This window comes from Electrona antarctica (assembly GCF_951216825.1).
Source record: "Electrona antarctica genome assembly, chromosome: 12".
NCBI lineage: Eukaryota > Metazoa > Chordata > Actinopteri > Myctophiformes > Myctophidae > Electrona > Electrona antarctica.
The window spans coordinates 4874392-4897842 of record NC_136793.1 but is presented as its reverse complement, the minus strand read 5'-3'; the positions used below and the strand labels follow the sequence as shown (position 1 = coordinate 4897842).

General features: G+C 47.0%; 1 protein-coding gene and 1 long non-coding RNA gene across 2 annotated transcripts in view; both read left to right on the top strand.

The window, feature by feature from the left end:
• Positions 1 to 12860, top strand: part of znrf3 (zinc and ring finger 3) — a 25390-nt gene extending 12530 nt beyond the window's left edge. The window contains 6 exon segments of the mRNA XM_079516010.1: positions 239 to 349; positions 662 to 785; positions 788 to 828; positions 9703 to 9805; positions 10281 to 11680; positions 11682 to 12860. Of these exon segments, the coding sequence (XP_079372136.1) occupies positions 239 to 349; positions 662 to 785; positions 788 to 828; positions 9703 to 9805; positions 10281 to 11680; positions 11682 to 12284 (2382 nt within the window). The 3' untranslated portion in view covers positions 12285 to 12860.
• A 2170-nt stretch (positions 12861 to 15030) lies between these two features.
• LOC306934553 lies at positions 15031 to 17817 on the top strand. Its single transcript, XR_013791318.1, has 2 exons — positions 15031 to 15894; positions 15966 to 17817. It is a non-coding gene; the product is annotated as an uncharacterized lncRNA (long non-coding RNA).
• The last annotated feature ends 5634 nt before the right edge of the window (positions 17818 to 23451 follow it).

Here is a 23451-nt window from a genome sequence, read left to right as displayed (position 1 = left end):
TGTCTCTCTGGTCCCTGTTCCATAGACTACTTTATGTGACAGAAAGTGTTGTCTCTCTGGTCCCTGTTCTATAGACTACTTTATGTGACAGAAAGTGTTGTCTCTCTGTCTCTCTGGTCCCTGTTCCATAGACTACTTTATGTGACAGAAAGTGTTGTCTCTCTGGTCCCTGTTCTATAGACTACTTTATGTGACAGAAAGTGTCTCTCTCTGTCTGTCTCGCCCCTCTTCTCCACAGCAGCCCACAGAGTACTTTGACATGGGCATCTTCCTGGCCTTCTTCGTGGTGGTGTCCCTGGTCTGCCTCATCCTCCTCGTCAAGATCAAGCTGAAGCAGAGGAGAAGCCAGGTACGGAATAGCAATAATAGCAAGTAAAAATAATAGCAAGTACAAAAAGTACACTTTTTTTTTTTTTAATGATGTCCAACTCAAAGTCAAAACTAATTAAGATGTTTCCAAAGTTGTCATTTTTTCTAAGCTTGTACTTTACTTTTTTTTTTTGTACTTTTGTGTACTTTTTGTTGTCTTATTTTGTTTTATTTTTATGTTCGAAATCAACGTAAATTACACCCTGTCGCTCAGGGTGTTTTGTAGAATGTGTTGTTGCCGACCTCTGACCTCTCTGACTGACTCCCCCCCCCCCCCCCCCCCCCTCCACAGAGCTCTATGAACAGGATGGCCATCCAGGCCCTGGAGAAGATGGAGACGCGCAAGTTCAAGGCCAAGATCAAAGGGCAGCGCGAGAGCAGCTGCGGGGTCTCCGATTCGCTGAGCAGCAGCTCCACCGGGACTGCGCCATCTGCCTGGAGAAGTACGCGGACGGAGAGGTAACGGAAGACCCCCGCCGCCCGCCTCCCCCATAGGACAGTGGTTTTCAACCAGTGGTCCTTGAAAGGGTTCCAGGTGGTCCCCTTGGTAACCAAATGGACCCTTATAGATCTTTAACTAGTCTTGAGAGCGTAAAGTAAGAGCGTAAAATGCTTGAGAGCTTGAAATGAAACCAAATGGACCCGTACGGGGTCCATTTTACCTCCTAAATCCATTTTATCTCTTAAATACAGCATGGAATTGTGTTCTTTAGTTTTGGGTCTAAGAGGCTAAGGGCAGTATTATGCGTGTCTTAAGTACCAGGTCTTGTTACTTAACTTTAGACCTGGAGGCGTGGTCAATGCCATTTGGGTATTCTGAGTGGCCAAACAGCATTGACCACGCCTCCAGGTCTTAAGTTAAGTCATAAGACCTGGTACTTAAGACACACACATAATACTGCCCTAAATGTCATCCTAAATGGTGGTCCGTGGCTCAAATGCTGAATAAATAGTGGGCCCTGGTGTCAGAATGATTGAAAGGGACTGCCATGGACACTGCTTCTGTCTTTACTTACTTACTATGTCAGTGGTTCTCAAACTATTTCATGTCAAGGACCCCCAAAATTATATGTAATTGGCCGCCGACCCCCATCTGAAAATATGTTGTTCCAGGGACCCGCCCCCAGAAGCAAAGATTTGAGTTAAAAACGTTCTCTCTGAAGGAATAAATATTCAAAGATTTGCGCCACATTTTCAAGATCTTTCAAAAATAGCAGATCTACAAGCTCATAGCGCGCCACTCGGTGGCGCGCTATGAGCTTGTAGATCTGCTATTTCTCAACAGCTAAAGCATAAATGCTTAAAACACCAAAAGGGGTTAAATGTGTCTTTTTACTTTCAACCCCATGTAGAGAAACAGTTTTTGATCGAATGCTTATTAACGGTTTGCAAAACCTACAGTGGTGCGATTATTACAACGATGCTAATAGTGTTACACAAAAAGCAAGGCCTGAGGGCTTGTTTCCATTGTGGTTCTGTGTATTCAATTCATCAAGACCTGTGCCAGTCCATGCCATTTTGTTTTTCTTCCCCACAGCCTTTTCTCCTTGGAGCCCCTTCTCCACACGCACGCACACACGCACACACACACACACACACACACATGGGTGTGCATGCGCTCACACTAATTGTCATTTGAGAAATAGCGGAAATAGCTGGTCTAAAAGCTTACACAGCTTGTAGATCTGCTATTTTCGCTATTTTTAAAACTTTGAAAGTCGTTGAAAAATGTCAAGTATTTGTGTCCGTTTTGGACCCCCCCCCCCCCCCCCCCCAAGGGGCTCACCAGAAACACAGTTTTGGACAATGGAGATGGAACTTCCCTGACGTTGCCCACCCATGGGGACCTGAAGCCCTTAACGACCTCTCTTTTCCTTTGACCCTCTTCCCGGGGCGTTGCCGGGCCGTTCGGTGCACCTGGGGGAGAGATAACGGTATCCAGTGCACACATCGCGGCGGCAGGGGGCTGTGATTAGGGCTTCCTGTTTTCCCCAAGCGTTGTTCCTCCTTTAATCCGACCACAGAGTCGTTTGTCGGAATACGAGGCCCAGACCCTAATCTGGAGGCCTTTGAGGATTTACAGTAACAGGCATTGCTCATCCTCGTCGGAGGTGGGGCGGGGGGGGGGGGGGGGGGGGACAAACCCCCAATGCCCAGGAGAGGGGGAAGCGTGTGTGTGTGTGTGTGTGTGTGTGTGTGTGTGTGTGTGTGTGTGTGTGTGTGTGTGTGTGTGTGTGTGTGTGTGTGTGTGTGTGTGTGTGTGTGTGTGTGTGTGTGTGTGTGTGTGTGTGTGTGTGTGTGTGTGTGTGTGTGTGTGTGTGTGTGTGTGTGTGTGTGTGTGTGTGTGTGTGCGTGCGTGCGTGCGTGCGTGCGTGCGTGCGTGCGTGCGTGCGCACGCATGCCTAAAATATTTGATTGTCCCAAAATATTGATGTCTGTTGTAAAGTAATACACATCAATTGTAATACACAAGTAGTGCGTGTGCGTGCACGTGCACGTGTGCGTGTGCGGTTATGAGTCGCGTCAATAAGGACACGGAGAAAACGCAACAAAGCATGTGGCGCCAGTGTTGCACAGAGGAAATGGCGTTTCTAAAGGGCTGAATGGCATCAAAGACATTCAGGAGCGAACTCGGCAACAAAAGGTTGGGGTGGAAAACAGCCCAAAGATGAGTCACGTTTTAACCCATTCTGGGCGGGAAACCCCTTTTGGGGTGTTTTAAAGCATTATGTTATGCTTTAGCCGTTGAAAAAATAGCAGATCTACAAGCTCATAGCGCGGCACCGAGTGGCGCGCTATGAGCTTGTAGATCTGCTATTTTTGAAAAATAGTGAAAATGTGGCGCAAATCTTTGAATATTGTATTCCTTCAGAGAGAACGTTTTTAACTCAAATCTTTGCTTCTGGGCGGGGGGTCCCTGGAACAACATATTTTCAGACAGGTGTCGGCAGCCAAATACATATATTTTGGGGGGGGGTCTTTGACATGAAAATGTTTGCGAACCACTGACATATAGAAACATAGGGTTTTTCAGAAAACTGTCATGATTTAGAAGACATTTGTAGAATCGTTCCCAGGTCAAAATGGGTTAAGGCACAGAGAAGAAGGGGGGGGGGGGGGGAGAGCGGGTTGGCACTGGCAGCCAAACGGCAGTGGCGGAAACACATCAGTAGCCACTAAAGTGAGGTTTGCAGTGTTCATTTTGTACACTAAAACAGTGGTTTCTAACCTTTTTCATGTCAAGGACCCCCCAAAAATATATGTATTTGGCTGCCGACCCCTGTCTGAAAATATGTTGTTCCAGGGTCCCCCCCCCCCCCCCCCCCCGCCCAGAAGCAAAGATTTGAGTTAAAAATGTTCTCTCTGAAGGAATAAATATTCAATGATTTGAGTTAAAAATGTTCTCTCTGAAGGAATAAATATTCAATGATTTGAGTTAAAAAATGTTCTCTCTGAAGGAATAAATATTCAAAGATTTGCGCCACATTTTCACGATTTTTCCAAAAATAGCAGACCTACAAGCTCATAGCGCGGCACCGAGTGCCGCGCTATGAGCTTGTAGGTCTGCTATTTTTCAACAGCTAAAGCATAACATAATGCTTAAAACACTAAAACAGTGGTTTTAAACCCTTTTCATATCAAGGCCCATTATTTACTTGGCATTTGAGCCACATACAGACCACCATTTGAGCCACATACAGACCACCATTTGAGCCACCAGACCACCATTTGAGCCACATACAGACCACCATTTGAGCCACCAGACCAGACCACCATTTGAGCCACATACAGACCACCATTTGAGCCACCAGACCACCATTTGAGCCACATACAGACCACCATTTGAGCCACCAGACCAGACCACCATTTGAGCCACATACAGACCACCATTTGAGCCACATACAGACCACCATTTGAGCCACAGACAGACCACCATTTGAGCCACAGACCAGACCACCATTTGAGCCACAGACAGACCACCATTTGAGCCACATACAGACCACCATTTGAGCCACATACAGACCACCATTTGAGCCACATACAGACCACCATTTGAGCCACATACAGACCACCATTTGAGCCACATACAGACCACCATTTGAGCCACATACAGACCACCGTTTGAGCCACATACAGACCACCATTTGAGCCACAGACAGACCACCGTTTGAGCCACATACAGACCACCATTTGAGCCACAGACAGACCACCATTTGAGCCACAGACCAGACCACCATTTGAGCCACAGACAGACCACCATTTGAGCCACATACAGACCACCATTTGAGCCACATACAGACCACCATTTGAGCCACATACAGACCACCATTTGAGCCACATACAGACCACCATTTGAGCCACATACAGACCACCATTTGAGCCACATACAGACCACCGTTTGAGCCACATACAGACCACCATTTGAGCCACAGACAGACCACCGTTTGAGCCACATACAGACCACCGTTTGAGCCACATACAGACCACCATTTGAGCCACATACAGACCACCGTTTGAGCCACATACAGACCACCGTTTGAGCCACATACAGACCACCATTTGAGCCACATACAGACCACCATTTGAGCCACATACAGACCACCATTTGAGCCACATACAGACCACCATTTGAGCCACATACAGACCACCGTTTGAGCCACATACAGACCACCATTTGAGCCACATACAGACCACCATTTGAGCCACCTGACCACCATTTCGAGACGAAATAATATTTTGTTAATTGTCGGTTAATAATTTGTTCACAATTCCATGCTGTGTTGAAATATTGATCAAAATAACAATTTTACAACTATTTTACATTCTCTAATTGTGTAGACTTCTTGTAAATTAAGTAATGAAGATGTTTAACAATAATGTAACTATTGAGAGCGTAACATTTGGTTTCATTTTACACTCAAGAGTTAAAGATCTAATAAGGGTCCATTTGGTTACCAGCTCTCCATCATTTAGCTGGGGACCACCTGGAAACCCCTCCAGGACCACTGGTGGTCCCCGGACCACTGGTGGTCCCCCGGACCACTGGGGACCACCTGGAAACCCCTCAAGGACCACTGGTGGTCCCCGGACCACTGGTTGAAAACCACTGCGCTAAAACGATGACGAAAAATGTTGGTTGACAAGTTCAACCTTTTTTCACCGACTGAATACTAAATACAAACAAAGCTATGCCTAAATAATGTAAATATGCTGCCAATTTTGTCAACAATAAATAATTAACTAGACTTACTAAAAGGTTAGGGAGGGACTAAAGTACAAGAGATTCAGCAGAACTAAGAACATGTATAACTATGCCAACTATGACTTATTATGTTATGCTTGGCTGTGCATGGGTGTCAACTAAAAAAAACAGACAGATTTAGTTTTAGTTTTTTCCCCCCCAACCTGTATATATGTTAAATTATTATTACTTTTTTGTTATGGTTTGAAGTTTGTTATTTTTCATATCATGATTATGAATTGAATACTCAGGACCTGAATGGAAACAAGACCGCAAGGACTTTTTCTTTTCTTTTCAGTGTTATCCTTTTGGACTAAGTGTTTGACTGTACTGTACTGTACTGTACTGTACTGTACTGTACTGTACTGTACTGTACTGTACTGTACTGTACTGTACTGTACTGTACTGTACTGTACGGGTTCCCAAAGTGGGAACCCTAGGGGTACTTGAGGGAGTACCAGGGGGTACCTAGCTCAATTAGAGCTCCATTTGGTTCCATTTGTACACTCTCAGAGTTAAATTAACAGTGGTTTTACAATATAAATGGGGGTACCAGAGATAGAATTGCCATTAAATCGGGGGGTCCGTAGCATAATGCGTATGAATTTGGGGGTCCATGAAATTAATATGTTTCGGAATCACTGCTAGAGCCTTAAAAATCCTCCCTTGTCGGGGTCACTGGCATATGTTTTCAAATGGGGGTCCGTGGCCTAATAAATGTTGATTTGGGGGTCCTTGACACAAAGACGTTTGGGAACCACTGCTGTACTGTACTGTACTGTACTGTACTGTACTGTACTGTACTGTACTGTACTGTACTGTACTGTACTGTACTGTACTGTACTGTACTGTACTGTGTACCTGAATTCCTTATTGGCAGAGATGCAATCAGTCAACCCACTGGCTAAGGGATGGCTCCTTTTAGTTTTAACATCCTATTCTCTATCGCTGTGCTGCCACCTGCTGGACATTCACGCATACAACCAAGCACGTTGCAGTTCTCTCTTTTAGGACAATCAAAACAGAGCGACGCTCTTCCTCTGTGGATTCCCGAGAGTTTAAAGTACAGGTTTTCTTCGTGCAATGGCCTCTCTTTGCTTTGGGATTTCTGTTATTCGGTCTTTACACGCACATTAACACCTCTTAACCCATTTTGACCTGAGATCAGATTCTAAAAATGTCTTCTACATCCTGACAGTTTTCTGAAAAAGCTATGTTTCTATGTCAGTCGTTCTTCGATTTTTCAAAAATAGCAGACCTACAAGCTCATAGCGCGCCACTCGGTGGCGCGCTATGAGCTTGTAGATCTGCTGTTTTTCAATAGCTAAAGCATAACATAATGCTAACACCAAAAGGTGTTCCCGCCCAAAATGGGTTAAACCCCAGGGGGAAAATCCGCAACATCGGAGTTGGAACCGGAGACCAATTGGGTCTCCATTGACCCGCTGAGCGCTGTTCAGAGGTGGACAGCCGCTGCGATGGGGCTCAAGAGGTTTTTTAACAGTGCAGTTTGTAGAGAGAGTCAAAGTCAAAGTTCAAAGTCGTGCGATTAGTCACACAACGTTTGACCGCAGTGAAATATGTTCTCCGGCATCTGTTGGAACGGTGAGCTGCAGCGTGCGCCGCGCTCGGGAATCATTAGTTGATTTGACCCCCCAAATCCAACCCATTGATGCTGAGTGCCAAGCAGGGAGGCATTGGGGCCCATTTTTACAGTCTTTGGTATAGAGCGTCGCAGTCCCGCCCCCTTTCATGACGACGCCAGGCCCAGGAAATGAATCCCAATGCATATTTTCCTATAGACATTTCAAAACGTATTTATTTAAAGACCTTTTAAGCGTCGTACGAAGCCAACTCTTGTCGTGACAAATCATGACAACACACACAATATTTTGGACCAAACAAATAATTACAAAGAAGAAAAACAACAAAAAAAGTGTTGTAACCTGCCGTTTTTTTCTACTTTCTAATTATTTTTTAGGCCCGAAGAATTGTGTTTGTTGTCATGATTTGTCACGACAAGAGTTGGCTTTGTCCGCGGCGTAAATGTCTTTAAATAAATACTTTTTGAAAAGTCTATGAGGAAAATTAACGGGGATTTCTTTTCCGGGTCTCTTGAGGGTGGCGGGACTGCGACGCTCTATATGTCCCGGCCCGGGGATCGAACCCCCAACCTCCCAGTTTCAGGGCGGACACTCTAACCGCGAGGCCACTATGTCTGGTTGAGGAGAATGTGGAGGACAAGAGGAGAGGAGAGAATGTAGAGGCTAAAACTAGGTGGAGGTTTAGAAAACAACTGCAGTGCGGTGCCAATGCAAAGACCTCAGGGCAGTGCCTCTCTCACCGCCGCTCTATAGCCAATACAAAGACCTCAGGGCAGTGCCTCTCTCACCGCCGCTCTATAGCCAATACAAAGACCTCAGGGCAGTGCCTCTCACCGCCGCTCTATAGCCAATGCAAAGACCTCAGGGCAGTGCCTCTCTCACCGCCGCTCTATAGCCAATACAAAGACCTCAGGGCAGTGCCTCTCTCTCACCGCCGCTCTATAGCCAATACAAAGACCTCAGGGCAGTGCCTCTCTCACCGCCGCTCTATAGCCAATACAAAGACCTCAGGGCAGTGCCTCTCTCTCACCGCCGCTCTATAGCCAATACAAAGACCTCAGGGCAGTGCCTCTCTCACCGCCGCTCTATAGCCAATACAAAGACCTCAGGGCAGTGCCTCTCTCACCGCCGCTCTATAGCCAATACAAAGACCTCAGGGCAGTGCCTCTCTCTCACCGCCGCTCTATAGCCAATGCAAAGACCTCAGGGCAGTGCCTCTCTCACCGCCGCTCTATAGCCAATACAAAGACCTCAGGGCAGTGCCTCTCTCTCACCGCCGCTCTATAGCCAATACAAAGACCTCAGGGCAGTGCCTCTCTCACCGCCGCTCTATAGCCAATACAAAGACCTCAGGGCAGTGCCTCTCTCTCACCGCCGCTCTATAGCCAATACAAAGACCTCAGGGCAGTGCCTCTCTCACCGCCGCTCTATAGCCAATACAAAGACCTCAGGGCAGTGCCTCTCTCAAAGACCTCAGGGCAGTGCCTCTCTCACCGCCGCTCTATAGAGCGTCGCAGTCCCGCCTCCTACCCTGGCCCAGGAAATGAAACCCAATGCATTATTCTCATAGACATTTCGTAAAGTATTTATTTAAAGACGGTTACGCCGCGGACAAAGCCAACTCGAGTCGTGACAACTCATGACAACACAAACAATATTTTGGACCAAACAAATAATTAGAAAGAAGAAAAAAACGGCAGGTTACAACACTTTTTTTGTTGTTTTTCTTCTTTGTAATTATTTGTTTGGTCCAAAATATTGTTTGTGTTGTCATGAGTTGTCACGACTCGAGTTGGCTTTGTCCGCGGCGTAACCGTCTTTAAATAAATACTTTACGAAATGTCTATGAGAATAATGCATTGGGTTTCATTTCCTGGGCCAGGGTAGGAGGCGGGACCGCGACGCTCTATAGCCAATACAAAGTATTTAGATGTCACCACCACACGTGTTGTCGGCAGGCGGAGATCAACCAAACGTCTTGGCTACGCAAGACTATATTTTGATTTATTTGATGATGGGGTTAGAAAAGTTCCAGACAACTATCTATCAATCAAATTTAGTTTTAAGATTCTAAGAATGTATGCAAGTAGAACCCTAATTTGTGTGTTCAAAACAATCCCGGCTTGGCCTCTAATGTGCTCTGTGTTGTTGTTTTGGTCCCGTGGTAGGAGCTGCGCGTCATCCCCTGTGCTCACAGGTTCCATAAGAAGCCTCTAACGTGTTCTGTGTTGTTGTTTGGTCCCGTGGTAGGAGCTGCGCGTCATCCCCTGTGCTCACAGGTTCCATAAGAAGTTCTAACGTGTTCTGTGTTGTTTTGGTCCCGTGGTAGGAGCTGCGCGTCATCCCCTGTGCTCACAGGTTCCATAAGAAGTTCTAACGTGTTCTGTGTTGTTTTGGTCCCGTGGTAGGAGCTGCGCGTCATCCCCTGTGCTCACAGGTTCCATAAGAAGTTCTAACGTGTTCTGTGTTGTTTTGGTCCCGTGGTAGGAGCTGCGCGTCATCCCCTGTGCTCACAGGTTCCATAAGAAGTGTGTGGACCCCTGGCTGCTACAGCATCACACCTGTCCTCACTGCAGACACAACATCATCGGTGAGTTCCTCATGCAAAGCCAAGACTGTTAATTTACGAAAAAACACAAGTTTAGAATATGGAGATATGAGGTTTCTGCCCGACTTAAATATGCACACTTGCATTACTTACAATGATCATAAAAATAATGCACTATACTACTATGGCAAAGTGCTTTTAAATGGACTTTTAAATGGTTCAACAATTTACAATTTAGGCATTTAGCAACAACACAAAAAGCAAAAACACATATTACAAAAAGCAGGTGCATACGCCTTCTTCTAGTGTGAGGTCAGTTAAAAACCTTTTAAAAATAGCATATGAAACAAGGACATCCAGCTTCAACTGGTTTTGACAGATATTCCATAGACGTGGAGCATGTACCCTGAAGGCAGTATCTCCCAGTTTAGAAGAGGTTTTTGGTACCTTCAACAGAAGCCTATTATCCTGAGATCTGGTACCATAACTTGAGGTATTTTTTTGTTTTGTCTTGCAGAGCAAAAGAAGGGCACGGTGGGCCCGGTGTGCATGGAGCCCGGCAACCCGGTGCACGGCCGCCAGCAGAGGGTGGTTCTGCCGGTCCACTACCCGGGCCGGGTGCACCGCACGGGCCAGGTGACCGCCTACCCCACCCGCACCACCATGGACCCCCACGGCAACCCCATCACCGTGCTGACCGTGGACCAGCACCCGGACCCCCAGGGCCTGTACCCGGTACCCCACCAGTCCGCCTCGGCCTTCCTCCGCGGCTACCACCCCGCGCTGCACCTGGACCACTCGCTCAACCCCCACCACTGCCACGGCATGGAGCACCGCGGGGGGCCGCCTGCCTACCCGCCGCAGCCCCACCACGCCCCCGGCGCCTTCAAGCGGCCCAAGTTCCAAGGGGGGCGCAGCTTCTCGCGGGCCGCCTGTTTCTCGCAGTACGAGACCATGTACCAGCACTATTACTTCCAGGGCTTGACTTTCCCCCAGCAGCAGCAGCAGCAGCAGCAGCAGCAGCAGCAGCAGCAGCAGCCCGAGGGCATGGCCCAGGGGCCGGCCGGGGGGCCGCAGCCCCACAAGGCCCACCACGGCAGGGCCTTCCAGCAGGGGCTGCTCTACCCCACCGTGGTGCACATGGCGCCCGCGCAGGGCTCGCGCCTGGTGGACGGGGGCGGGGGCGGTCCGGGGGGCGGCCCGGGGGCGGCGCCGGGCCTGGGCGGCTGCTACCACCACGGCCACCGCTCAGTGTGCAGCGGCTACCTGGCCGACTGCCCCGGCAGCGACAGCAGCAGCAGCAGCTCGGGCGGCCAGTGCCACTGCTCGTCCAGCGACTCCATGCTGGACTGCACCGAGGTCAGCAACCAGGGTGTGTACGGCAGCTGCTCCACCTTCCGCAGCTCCCTGAGCTCCGACTACGACCCCTACGTCTACCGGAGTAAGAGCCCGTGCCGCGGGGGAGGAGGGGGAGGAGGAGGAGGTGGCGGGGGGGAGGCGGCGGGGGCCATGTGCGCCTCCGGGGCGCCCGCGGAGGACTCGCTGACCGCTGCCCCCTCGGGACACCACGACCGCCTCCAGGCTCCTCCTCCTCCTCCGCCTCCTCCCCCAGGAGGGGGCTACATTTCGGGGGACCACCACCACCTCTCCAGCTGCAGCAGCCTGGAGCCGGGCTGCAGCGGTCGCTCGTCACTGGAACCCCGGGAGAGCGTCACTACCTCAGCCGGGCCGGCGGAGGCCGCCGGGGCGGACAGGGGAGGACAGGGGGGGGACATGTCGGGGGGGGAGGCGGGGCCGGTGGCGGCGGCGTGCGGCTGCTGCCTGGAGGTGCTCCCTCCTCCGCTCAGCGGCGAGTGCAACAAGGGGCAGGACTCGGACCGAGTCGTCGGGCCGCACGTGGCGTCGAACCGCTGCCGCGGCCGGGGGGGGGGGCCCGCCGGACTTTCAGAGCTCGCCCTCCTCCAAGAACTACTTTTCCCCCTCGGAGCACATGTGCGGTGGTGGCGGGGGGGGCAGGGGCCCCGCCCCCGAGGAGCAGCAGGTGAGCTACGAGGGGCTGCCCTGCTGCTTCTACAAAGAGATGAAGGTGCACCGGGCGGCGGCGGCCGGACGCTACGGCGAGGACTACGCCGTGAACGTGCAGTACGCGCACCACCACGGCGCGCACGACTCGGACACCGCCAACGCCTGCTCCGGGCAGGGCTGCTGTGAACTCAGCCAGAGGATACCCATCATCCCCGAGGACACGGACTACGAGTCGGACATGATGCTGGGGCTGGAGGGCCAGATGGACATGATGCTGGGGCTGGAGGGCCAGCAGAGCAGCCTGATGCCCCCCTCCTCCTCCTCCGGCGTGGAGGCGGAGCCAGGGCGGCAGGGCGAGGGGTTCTTCTCCTCGGGACAGTTCCGGGGGTCGTCGTCGTTTAACCCCCAGGAGGAGGAGAGCCGCGCGCTGTTCCTACGGCCCCAGTGCGGCGGCGGCTCGGCGAACTGTACTTCCACTAATGAGGGGGGGCTCTGAGCCCCTCCTCCGCGGGGGGAGGGGGGGAGGGGGGGGAGAAGGGACTCGAGCCTGATTTGTACTCGGGCCGCATGCGGTTGTGTCGTGCGCCCGGAAATAGGTCCATCTACAAGCTCTCTGAAAAGACGCTGAGAAGATTTCTGTTGTTAAAAGATGTTCAAAATGATCACAAATCGCATATACAAGCTCACCACGCGTCGCGTCTCGAAGTGTTGTGAGCTTGTGATATAGTATGGCAGGTTGTACTGTGTTCTCGTTCTGCTGCAGGCCGGGCCCTCTTGGAACCCCCTCAAAAAACCCCTGGGGGGGGGGGAACCCCACTTTAAGAACCACGGTTCGATGGCGATGTGACACTTTTGTGAGTTTGTAGATCTGCCCGTTCACGCCCACACGACATACGTCGCACGACGACCGAGTATGTATGGGACTCAGCCCAGTATGTATGAGACTCAGCCCAGTATGTATGGGACTCATCCCAGTATGTATGGGACTCAGCCCAGTATGTATGGGACTCAGCCCAGTATGTATGGGACTCAGCCCAGTATGTATGGGACTCAGCCCAGTATGTATGGGACTCAGCCCAGTATGTATGGGACTCAGCCCCAGTATGTATGGGACTCAGCCCCAGTATGTATGGGACTCAGCCCAGTATGTATGGGACTCAGCCCCAGTATGTATGGGACTCAGCCCCAGTATGTATGGGACTCAGCCCAGTATGTATGGGACTCAGCCCAGTATGTATGAGACTCAGCCCAGTATGTATGGGACTCAGCCCAGTATGTATAGGACTCAGCCCAGTATGTATGAGACTCAGCCCAGTATGTATAGGACTCAGCCCAGTATGTATGAGACTCAGCCCAGTATGTATGAGACTCAGCCCAGTATGTATAGGACTCAGCCCAGTATGTATGAGACTCAGCCCAGTATGTATGAGACTCAGCCCCAGTATGTATGGGACTCAGCCCAGTATGTATGGGACTCAACAGCCCAGTATGTATGGGACTCAGCCCAGTATGTATGGGACTCAGCCCAGTATGTATGGGACTCAGCCCAGCCGTATTCTTCGGTACGGGAACCAGTTCAAGTCAATCAATAAAACCCTCAAGTTGCCTTGTTGTTAAAACCTGCTCGCTGAATGTTATCATCTTAGAATAGGCTGATATGCAACAGCAGCCACATTGGAAAGAAGGCCGGCCTCTTCCTGCTCCATTTTAAGTGTAGTACATGGGGTTCTCAAAGCTTATTTTCTTTTTACAAGTATCCCCATAACTCTTGAGAGTGTACAAATGTACATTTGTACACTCTCTGAGTTGCACACCCGGAAGGGGTCATTTGGAACCATAGATATATATATGTAAGAAAGCTAGATGTCTCACCCGCGCTCTGGCCAATGGAGAGCGACGTTGCTACGTGGTGGCCATCTTACGGAGGGGCTGCATAACATTGTGTCTAATATGGGGCATGTACTTTTTAAATAACCATAACTTGCTCAATTTCCAACCGATTTTCAAACGGTTTGGTTTGTTATAAACGTCAGAGACGTCCGCATACTTAGGCTATATGCTTTTATATGACTTTCATATAAAAAAAACAAATTTAAGCGGACAATTTTGGTCTGCCATTGAACGTACTGTACTGTATAGCCCCTTCAGAAAGATGACCGAGACTCCGCCTTGAGCCATCTAGCCTTTTATATATACAGTCTGTTTGGAACCCCCTCAAGGAACCATGAGGGTGCCGGGGAACACACTTTGTTTACAGTGTTGTTTTTGGCAGCCCATTTTGATTTTAGTTTTAGTCTATATTAGTCCCTTCAATAGCTTCCATTTAGTTTCAGTCACATTTAGTCACCTGGAATGTTTTAGTGTTGGTCTAGTTTTAGTCGATTAAATGTCGGGCGGGCCTTGTGATTCCGTCGTAATGACTGTTTTTACACGTGCTGAAAATAGCCGATCTACAAGCGCGTTGTGAGCTTGTAGATCGGCTATTTTCAAGTGTAAAATGCCTTATCACTGGATATATTGTCCACTAGTCCCTTACTAACATTTTAGTCTAGTTTTTATTTGTTGACGAAATAGCTTAGTTTTCCTTTAGTTTTCGTCAGTGAAAAAAAAGGTAGTTTTCGTGGACGAAATCAACACTGGTAACACCTTAATGAAGGAGGAATAAGTAAGGAGGGGACGGGAGGCCCAGTTTCTTTCCAACATGGCCGCCGCTGTGTGCATAGGAGCCTATAGTGTGGATTTCTACTGAAAAAGCGAAGGCCTGAACGATCTCTCCACACACACACACACACACACACACACACACACACACACACACACACACACACACTATATTATTATTCAGTTCATTCCTGTGGCCGCGATGACCGTCTCAGACCCAGAACCATGTTGCCATGGAGAGGAGACAGAGTTCTGACCGTCTCAGACCCAGAACCATGTTGCCATGGAGAGGAGACAGAGACTTCTGCTACAAATACGGACCGAGGTTGATTGCTGAAACCGAGAGCGGTTGGTGTTGGCATTTAGATCTAGGCTATCTGTCACGGGTCAGGATTGTGCAACCATAAGTAGTGACTCTGTAAACTGGGCCCATTTCTTTTTCTTCTTTTTTTTAAGGATTTTTCAGACATAGAGAGACTCCTCCCCCCCCCCCCCCCCCCCCCCTGTGCAAACGGAGGGTTTTCTTCTACCATTCTTTCCATTCTACCACAAAAACATTTGCATGTACTGTGTACACGCACACAGCACACGTTATACTGTACATGTGCGTGTACGTGTTGCCTGTAAAAGCTTCAATAAAACCACCAACTCATCAGATAGATAAGACAGCTTCAATGGATATAGCTTTACCAAAACAGAAAGACATGGTTGTTGTTGTTTTTTGCTCGTAATCTTTGTTCAATATTTTTTTTTTCTTTTTTTTTTTCTTTTTTTTTTTCAATGCAGGGAAGGGTGGGTCCTTCTCAATGTCTGTGAGCTACACAGTGAGCTACACAGTGAGCTACACAGTGAGCTACACAGCAGCCGCACACTCAGAAGATGAAGCTATATAGTCTAAAAACAAGAAGAATGCACACACAGCCGACACTGGTCTCAGTCCTATCGAATACGGAATTAGTTTGTTTTATGCATGATGTCTGCCGCTGTCGGGCAGAAATCTTCTTGAATGTCCCAAAAAATCGGTTAAATATTTATAAACGCCACAGAAAGGGAAAGTAGCCCAACGTACGTACAAAGCTCACATTCGGGCTATTTTTTGCTTCTTTCGCGTGACACTAAAAAAAGTAAAATACAAAGGTTTCTGCCCGACAACAATGATATACATTTATGTACAGCTGTGGCCTCTAGCTGTTCAACACATGCCCAGAACAACACAAAAAGCCTTATGCTGGTTTATTAGCCATCTAAAGACCTTATGCCACGTATTACTTCTGGTCAGGAGTCCATAGTGGACATAGTTGATTTGGGTCAATAATAGAGCTCTTTAAACATACATTGTTTTAAGCCCTTAATAGTTTTACTTTAGCCGACACTTATCAAATTTCCTCCACGCAGTAAAAATCCTGTTTTGGGCGGGAACCCTTTTTGGTGTTTTTAAGCATTATGTCATACTTTAGCTATTGAAAAATAGCAGATCTACAAGCTCACAGCGCGGCACCGAGTGCCGCGCTGTGAGCTTGTAGGTCTGCTATTTTTGAAAAATCGTGAAAATGTGGCGCAAATCCTGACAGAAAACTGTCAGGATTTAGAAGACATTTTATACATTTCGACGTCAGGCCTAAATGGGTTAATTTAACTAAAAATGGACCCGTAAGGGTGCATTAAACACCCGTAAGGGTCCATAAACAGTGCATGAAACTGTGCTCTTTGATTTGGTTGGTTCTTTACGGTTCGTATATGTATCCAAAGGCCAAAGGATAATAGCTGGGGAATAAAATAATAAGTAAATAAATAACGTATCCATAAGGGTTCCTTATTGTACTGTGACTATTTTTAGTTATTTGTTTTGCAGAAGTTATACAGTAAAAAAATCAATAGCGTTAATTAACCGTGTATACAAGTGGAACCACATGGCCGCGTGCGTACCGTAATGGTCCATTTGGTCCCAGTTGTACCCTCTCGGAGTTAAATTAACGGCAAGGATTTGATGGTGTACACCCAGGTGGTCGGCAACCTTTCTGACATGAAGTGCCGTGTTTTTATTTTCTTTATAGTCGGGTGTGCTGTTGTGTCAACATTATGTTGAATTATGACACCACATAAAAATGAAAACAATTCCAACAGATTCGATTCAATTGTCCATAAATAGAACAACATCTCTTTATTCTTCTGGACTATTTTCTTTCACATCAGGACATTGTAATGATCATTATAAATAATGCACCTATCTTCCAGACTCCCTCCCCAGTTGAATTAATGTAGAATTATGTGCAGGATTTGCATGCATTTGAGAGAGCATAATTGAATGTTATTTTAAAAAGACAAATCCTCTCTCTCACACTAATGCCAGTGTGCCAGTGATCTACCCTTCACTGTGCCAATGCTGGCACCCGTGCCTAAGGTTGCCTACCCTCGGTGTACACACATCCAACAGGTTGCCTACCCTTGGTGTACACACATCCAACAGAGTATATGTTTTCAATTCTATCACATAATACATGCTACAATAATACATGCTTTTTTTGTGATATCCGATGCTAGTCGATTCAGGCCTCTATGCGTGTCCTGCGGACTGTTTTTTGTTATACTGTTTCTATGAAATGTACTCATTCTCTTCACAGAGGCAAAACCTTCTGAAAAAAATAATCCTATTTATAAAAGTTAACCCAGTGCTGTAATCAAGTGGAGAATCTAATCTTGCCTTTTGCATAGAAAAAAAAAAGAAAAGTAAAAAACTGTACTGCGAGTATAAAAAAAAGCCAGATTTATACTTGGATGCTGCGTCGTGTCTCACGCCCGTAAAATAGAAACATTAACAAGCTTCGATGCTTTGTGTGTGAGCTCTATTTTCGGTGTGAGATTCCGCCGCCCCCAACAGTATAATTCAGGCATAACACTTTGGGGTACTTGAGTCACTATTTAATTTTTTTTGTATTGTTTCTAGCACTTAAGAAGATTAAAAAAATGTGTACAAAAATTAATATTTTTAAATTTTTTAAGAATATAATTATTTTCTGTCATTACCATTACAAATGTTTTAAGGAAAGGCTAGAAATCAATCTGTGTATATTTCTGTACCTGTATAGCAACACATTTCATAAATGGAAATATGTTCTCTGAATATTTATTTACTAATATATTTATCTTTAAGCCATGTCTTATGTTCAGAGTGTATGAACGTATTGGAGTTATCTGGTTGCTTTTTATTTTGAGAAACAAATCACTAACATGAGACTTTGTATATACATGGTAATTGCACACAAGACGATTAAATATTCTCTGACCAAAAACTGATTTTAAAACTTTAGTACCATACAGTTTTGTAATTAAAGTGTACAAAGATCTGTAAAATATACAGTTTTATTCAAGTAAGTGATATTGTGTGGTGTTTTCTTTGCATTGCTGTCATTTTGAATTCCATATCATTCGCTTTTTTCCTCATTATATTCTGCTCGGAATATATCACAATTGTTGCTCCACTCTCCTATCTAGCTATATATCTCCTGTTGTGTTTATAGCAGACTCCTCACTCAAATGTGCACTTGCAGTTTGGGCAACTCCAAAGCATACTCCACATGTCCCAACATTCTATTTACCTGCCATAGTGTCAACCCCTTACCCCTGTGTCGGATCGCTGGTTAGACTGGCATAGTGTCAAACCCTTACCCCTGTGTGGGATCGCTGGTTAGACTGGCATAGTGTCAACCCCTTATCCCTGTGTCGGATCGCTGGTTAGACTGGCATAGTGTCAACCCCTTACCCCTGTGTCGGATCGCTGGTTAGACTGGCATAGTGTCAACCCCTTATCCCTGTGTCGGATCGCTGGTTAGACTGGCATAGTGTCAACCCCTTATCCCTGTGTCGGATCGCTGGTTAGACTGGCATAGTGTCAACCCCTTATCCCTGTGTCGGATCGCTGGTTAGACTGGCATAGTGTCAACCCCTTATCCCTGTGTCGGATCGCTGGTTAGACTGGCATATTCACCGATACCGATATGACCCGATATGACAAATAAAGGCCGATCCGATACTTTTCCCGATACCGATACAGTATCGGGACATCTCTAATCGGAATGGTCTCAAAATAATACAGATTATTTAATCTGTTTTCAACAGCAAAAAAATATATACATTTTAAAATGAATCTACATTTAATTAGTGTACTCATCTCATTCAGTAGTCATTCAGTTTATTAACAGGCGTTGGGCCAATAAGCACCTGTAGGGCCTATAGGCTTGTTTCCATTGTGGTCCTCTGTATAATATCGGAATCGGTCAGATTCGGTATCGGCAGATATGACTCTGCAAATAATCGGAGATTGGATATCTGTCATAATTTCATAATCGTGCACCCCTAGAAAAAAAACACCAAACGCTAATCTCACAATGTTTCAGTAGTAGGCCACGCCCACAACTATGGTCAACTAAAGACAGATACAGTATTGGCGTTCGGAGTGTATTGTGGCCCGTGGCAAACATTCCATTCTCAGGTTCAATGTCAAGTTCAATGATGCATCCGGTTATGTGACTAGTCGATGGCCTATCACATCGATCTAGCCCCTGTAACAATAATATTACTGTTTTAGAGTAACTTTGACAACACTGCTGCTGGTAATCTATTCAAATGTGCAAATTATCTAATTTAAGTAGTAGCCTAGTCCTCGTTTAAGGAGTACTCTGACAATGTGAAGGCTAAACTACAAAAGATCAACTAAACATAACACTGTAGTCTGGCCTGTAGTACAGGCCAAGTACAGGACTAGCTGCCACATTCACACACACATTCATACACCGATTGCGGCAGAGGCCATGCAAGGTACCAACCAGCACATCGGGAGCAATTAGGGGTTCAGTGTCTTGCTCAAGGACACTTCGACACTAATCATGGGGGAGCCCGGGTTCGAACTGGCAACCTTGCGGTTGCCATCCAGGCACTCTACCCCCCGCTAGTTTTTTATTCCTAGGATAGCTCAGGTTTAGGAGCGCTCGTTTTACCAATCTTTTACTACCGCGGATTTTTTTATATTTTTTGTATTAAGGTTGGTGAGGGGTACGTTAATAGTTTTTGGATTAAGGTTGGTGAGGGGTGCGTTGCTCCCCTGCTTGCGGTTATGTTTAGGTTAGAGTTAGAGATAGGGTTAGTACTAGTCATAGAGTACTAGTAGGCATAAACACTTGTGTGCGGTCCAAAACACAGCCCAGCGCTTCCTACTCCACTGACAACCAATCACAGCGCTCCAAATTCCCTCCCATCATAGGAATAAAAAACTCGCCTACCCCCCCCCCAGCAAACTAGTGCTGTGGGAACCAACACACGGGAACCTGTCTGTCACGAGGACGTCCCAGCGAGTCGATGGTCGCTGAGGGGACGCTTGCATTACAGGTTAGGGTTAGGTTTAGGCGTATAGTTTTACTGAGGTTAGGGTTAGGCATAGTTTTTGTGAGGTTAAGGTTAGGTTAAGGTTTAGCCATAGTTTTTGTGAGGTTATATAACCCCGCCCTACTAGCAGTAGCCACTAGCCGGCGCTGTAAAACAAGCGTCCCATCAGCGCCCATCGAAACCGAGGCTCTGCAAAAAAGGTAGTCCCCCCAAAAAAAAACACACTTTGTCGCCCGTCTTCGCGCGTGTATATGACGCTGTTGTGACGTGACGTTGCATAATGAGGTTTTAAAACCCATTTTGGGCGGGAACCCCTTTTGGTGTTAGCATTATGTTATGCTTTAGCTATTGAAAAATAGCAGATCTACAAGCTCATAGCGCGCCACCGAGTGGCGCGCTACGAGCTTGTAGGTCTGCTATTTTTGAAAAATCGAAGAACGACTGACATAGAAACATAGCTTTTTCAGAAAACTGTCAGGATGTAGAAGACATTTTTAGAATGTGATCTCAGGTCAAAATGGGTTAAGACGACACCTAGGCCTACAGCACCTCCCCAGCTAGGTAGAAATGGGGGCCATGCCTATTGATTTGAGAAGGCTGCGATTGTAAGTGAATTACTGACTGCATTTACAAGGGCATAGTAAGACGCATCCGGCACAAGACACTTTAAAGCCTAGCTGGGGAAAAGAGAAAAGGGAAGTTCAAAGCTTTGGCTGGACAGCAGTACAGAGGGCAACATAAATGGGAATTGAACAGCTACAGTTTAGTCCAACAGTGCCAATGTCGGCTGCAGTCCCACGGTCCCACCCTGGATTCTTCCAGACGCTACAGTGGATTTGACAATTTTAGAAAGGAAGAATAAGGATGTAATTCCCAGATTGTACAAGATTCAAGATTCAATAATTAATTTGCCATGTCAACAAGTTGATAGGAATCTGTCTTGGTTCATACTAAATGAGAATACATGACTTGGTTCTCCTTCTTCAGCAATTGAAGAACATACCACAAGGGGTCATCAAGCATGCCATTTCGCTGCTGTATGTTGGTGAAGAACCTGGCTTGCTTTTCTCTCACCAAAGCTTGCACTGAAGGCAGTCCTGCTTCTAACAGGCAGGTTAAGTTAGGGGTATAGTAACCCAGGGGTTCTCAACGTTTTTGGCCGGGGACCCCCGGAAATGCTTTGGCAATGTCTCGGGACCCCCGCCCCGCCCCCTCCCGACCCCCAATATAAATTGACTGCTACAATAACCTTAAACCATTTTGGGCGGGAACCCCTTTTGGTGTTTTAAGCATTGTTATAATTTAGCTATTGAAAAATAGCAGATCTACAAGCAGACCTACAAGCTACGAGCTTGTAGGTCTGCTATTTTTGAAAAATCGTGAAAATATATATATTTTTTTTTTTTTGAAAATAATTTGGGGACCCCCTAAAATATTTTGGCGACCCCCCGAGGGGTCGCGACCCACGGGTTGAGAACCCCTGTAGTAACCCTTACCCCAAGTAGGGATTTCACTCCAGACATGTAGAGAGTTTCAACAGACTTTAAGGGGATTTTCAACCAAGCCTCACACTCATACAATATAGCTGATGAGAAAGCAGCCTCAAAAACCTTACGTTTTACACAGAATGGAGCATCATAGTTGGTGGACAGGAAGATAATCAGTTTGTTTAGGTGCTTTGTCTTCTCCTTTACATGTAGGGCAAGAGAGTTTCGGGCATTTCCATCAGCAGTGAAGATGGCTCCAAGATATGTATAACTGTCACAATGCTTCAATGTAAGGGAAGCAAGCTGAATAGGTTGCCTGTCTTCATCAGATCCCGATATAGCCATAAACTTGGTTTTACTTTCATTAACAAGCATGCCATATTCATCACAATATTCCTCCAGATATTTCAGTTTTTCAGTCAGCCTTTCCCTTGATGTTGCCAGGATAACAGTGTCATCCATTAGCATTAAAACATGGAGCCATTTTAGGAAACCATCGTCCCCACATTGTTTCATCTTTCTGATGAGCATGTCGACAAACATTACAAACAGGAAGCAGGATGTAGGGGATCCTTGCCTCACTCCAGTGGATGCTGTTATTGTGGTGGATCCCAGGATACTTGTTGTCACACTACTGTGTGACAACAAGTCACAGGCTACTGTACACATACTGTACATTGACATCAGGGCCAAGATCATAGTAACTCCACACCCCAGGCAGTTTTCCTCTTGGCACCCTGTCATAGGCTTTGGAAAAGTCTATAAAGGCAACTTACAGTTTCAGCTTCTTTCTGACACAATGTTCAATAAGCCTAGGTGCCACAATGTGTTCTATGCAGCTTCTTCTATAGGTTGAGCTCCTGCCTGCTCTCGGAATGGCTTAAACCAGCACATCAGTCTGTTATTAAGCACATAGTCATATACTTTTGCTGCACTATTGATCACACTTATGCCCCGATAATTGTCACAATCAAGTCGGTTACCCTTCTTAAATAACATCATCAGTCTAGCAGGGGCCCAGTTCATTGGATAGCCAGTTAGAAATATGGAATTCATGAGTGTACATAGAAACGTGACCCATTCAACTGGCAGAAGCTTGAAAACACCTGGGCTTACACCATCAGGGCCCGCTCCTTTTCCTGCCTTTAGCTGGCGGTCAATTACATATTGAACTTCTGCCCTAGTGATAGGGTCATCTGTAAGTGGCATGTTGACATTATAGTCCTCCATATGTTGCAGGTTTTCTCCCTCACCGACAGGAGGGTTCATCAGCCTCTCCATATGCTCTTGAAAGTCACTTTCAGAAGGCATCTCTTGTCGAGGGGATGTGGAAAACTCCCCCTTCCAATCTATAGCTTTCCATAGCATTTTTGCATCACCACACTCCAATATACGCTGCCACCGGGGTGGGAGTTCTTGCTGGTTTCTGGGCGGGTTGTGTGCCAGGCTGGGCGGGTTGTGTGCCAGCCGCCAGGGGGCTGACTAGTCTGCTCTGGTTCCTGGGCGGGTTGTGTGCCAGGGGGCTGACTAGTCTGCTCTGGGCAGCACAGTTATACAAAGATTCAGCAAACCACATAGCCATATCATCCGAATTCTGGCCAAAGGTGATGACAGGCAACGGCGTCAACTTCGGGAGTGCTTGTATTGAGGGCTCAAGCACCCACTGACACAATAGATAGCCAAATAGCACCCACTGAGATGAAGGCTGAAGCTCCCCTCCCCCTGGTAAATTTGTCACGTAGTCACACACCTTTACAGGGGTGCTTGGGCCACTGGGGGGGGTGGGCGAACAGGTATTCAAATGCTAATAAGGTGGCTTTTGTTCTGCTGCCAGGTAGAGAATATAAATGTTGCACTGTAGTACAGTACAGGCTTTATTTCCATTTGAGGGGCGGGGCAGGGGGGCACCCACTGCTGTTACAAGAACCTTCCGCCACTGATGACAGGTGTTTCCAGTGAACGTATATTAAGAGCAAACTGTTCTACATCAATATTTGTAAAGTGCACTGGTTTCATACATCGGGTACACAGAGTTGCAGTTCAAAGTGCTGCACAGGCAGGACAGAAAACAGTTTACAGTTAGGTCATAACATATCAGACACAGGTCATAACATATCAGACACAGGTCATAACATA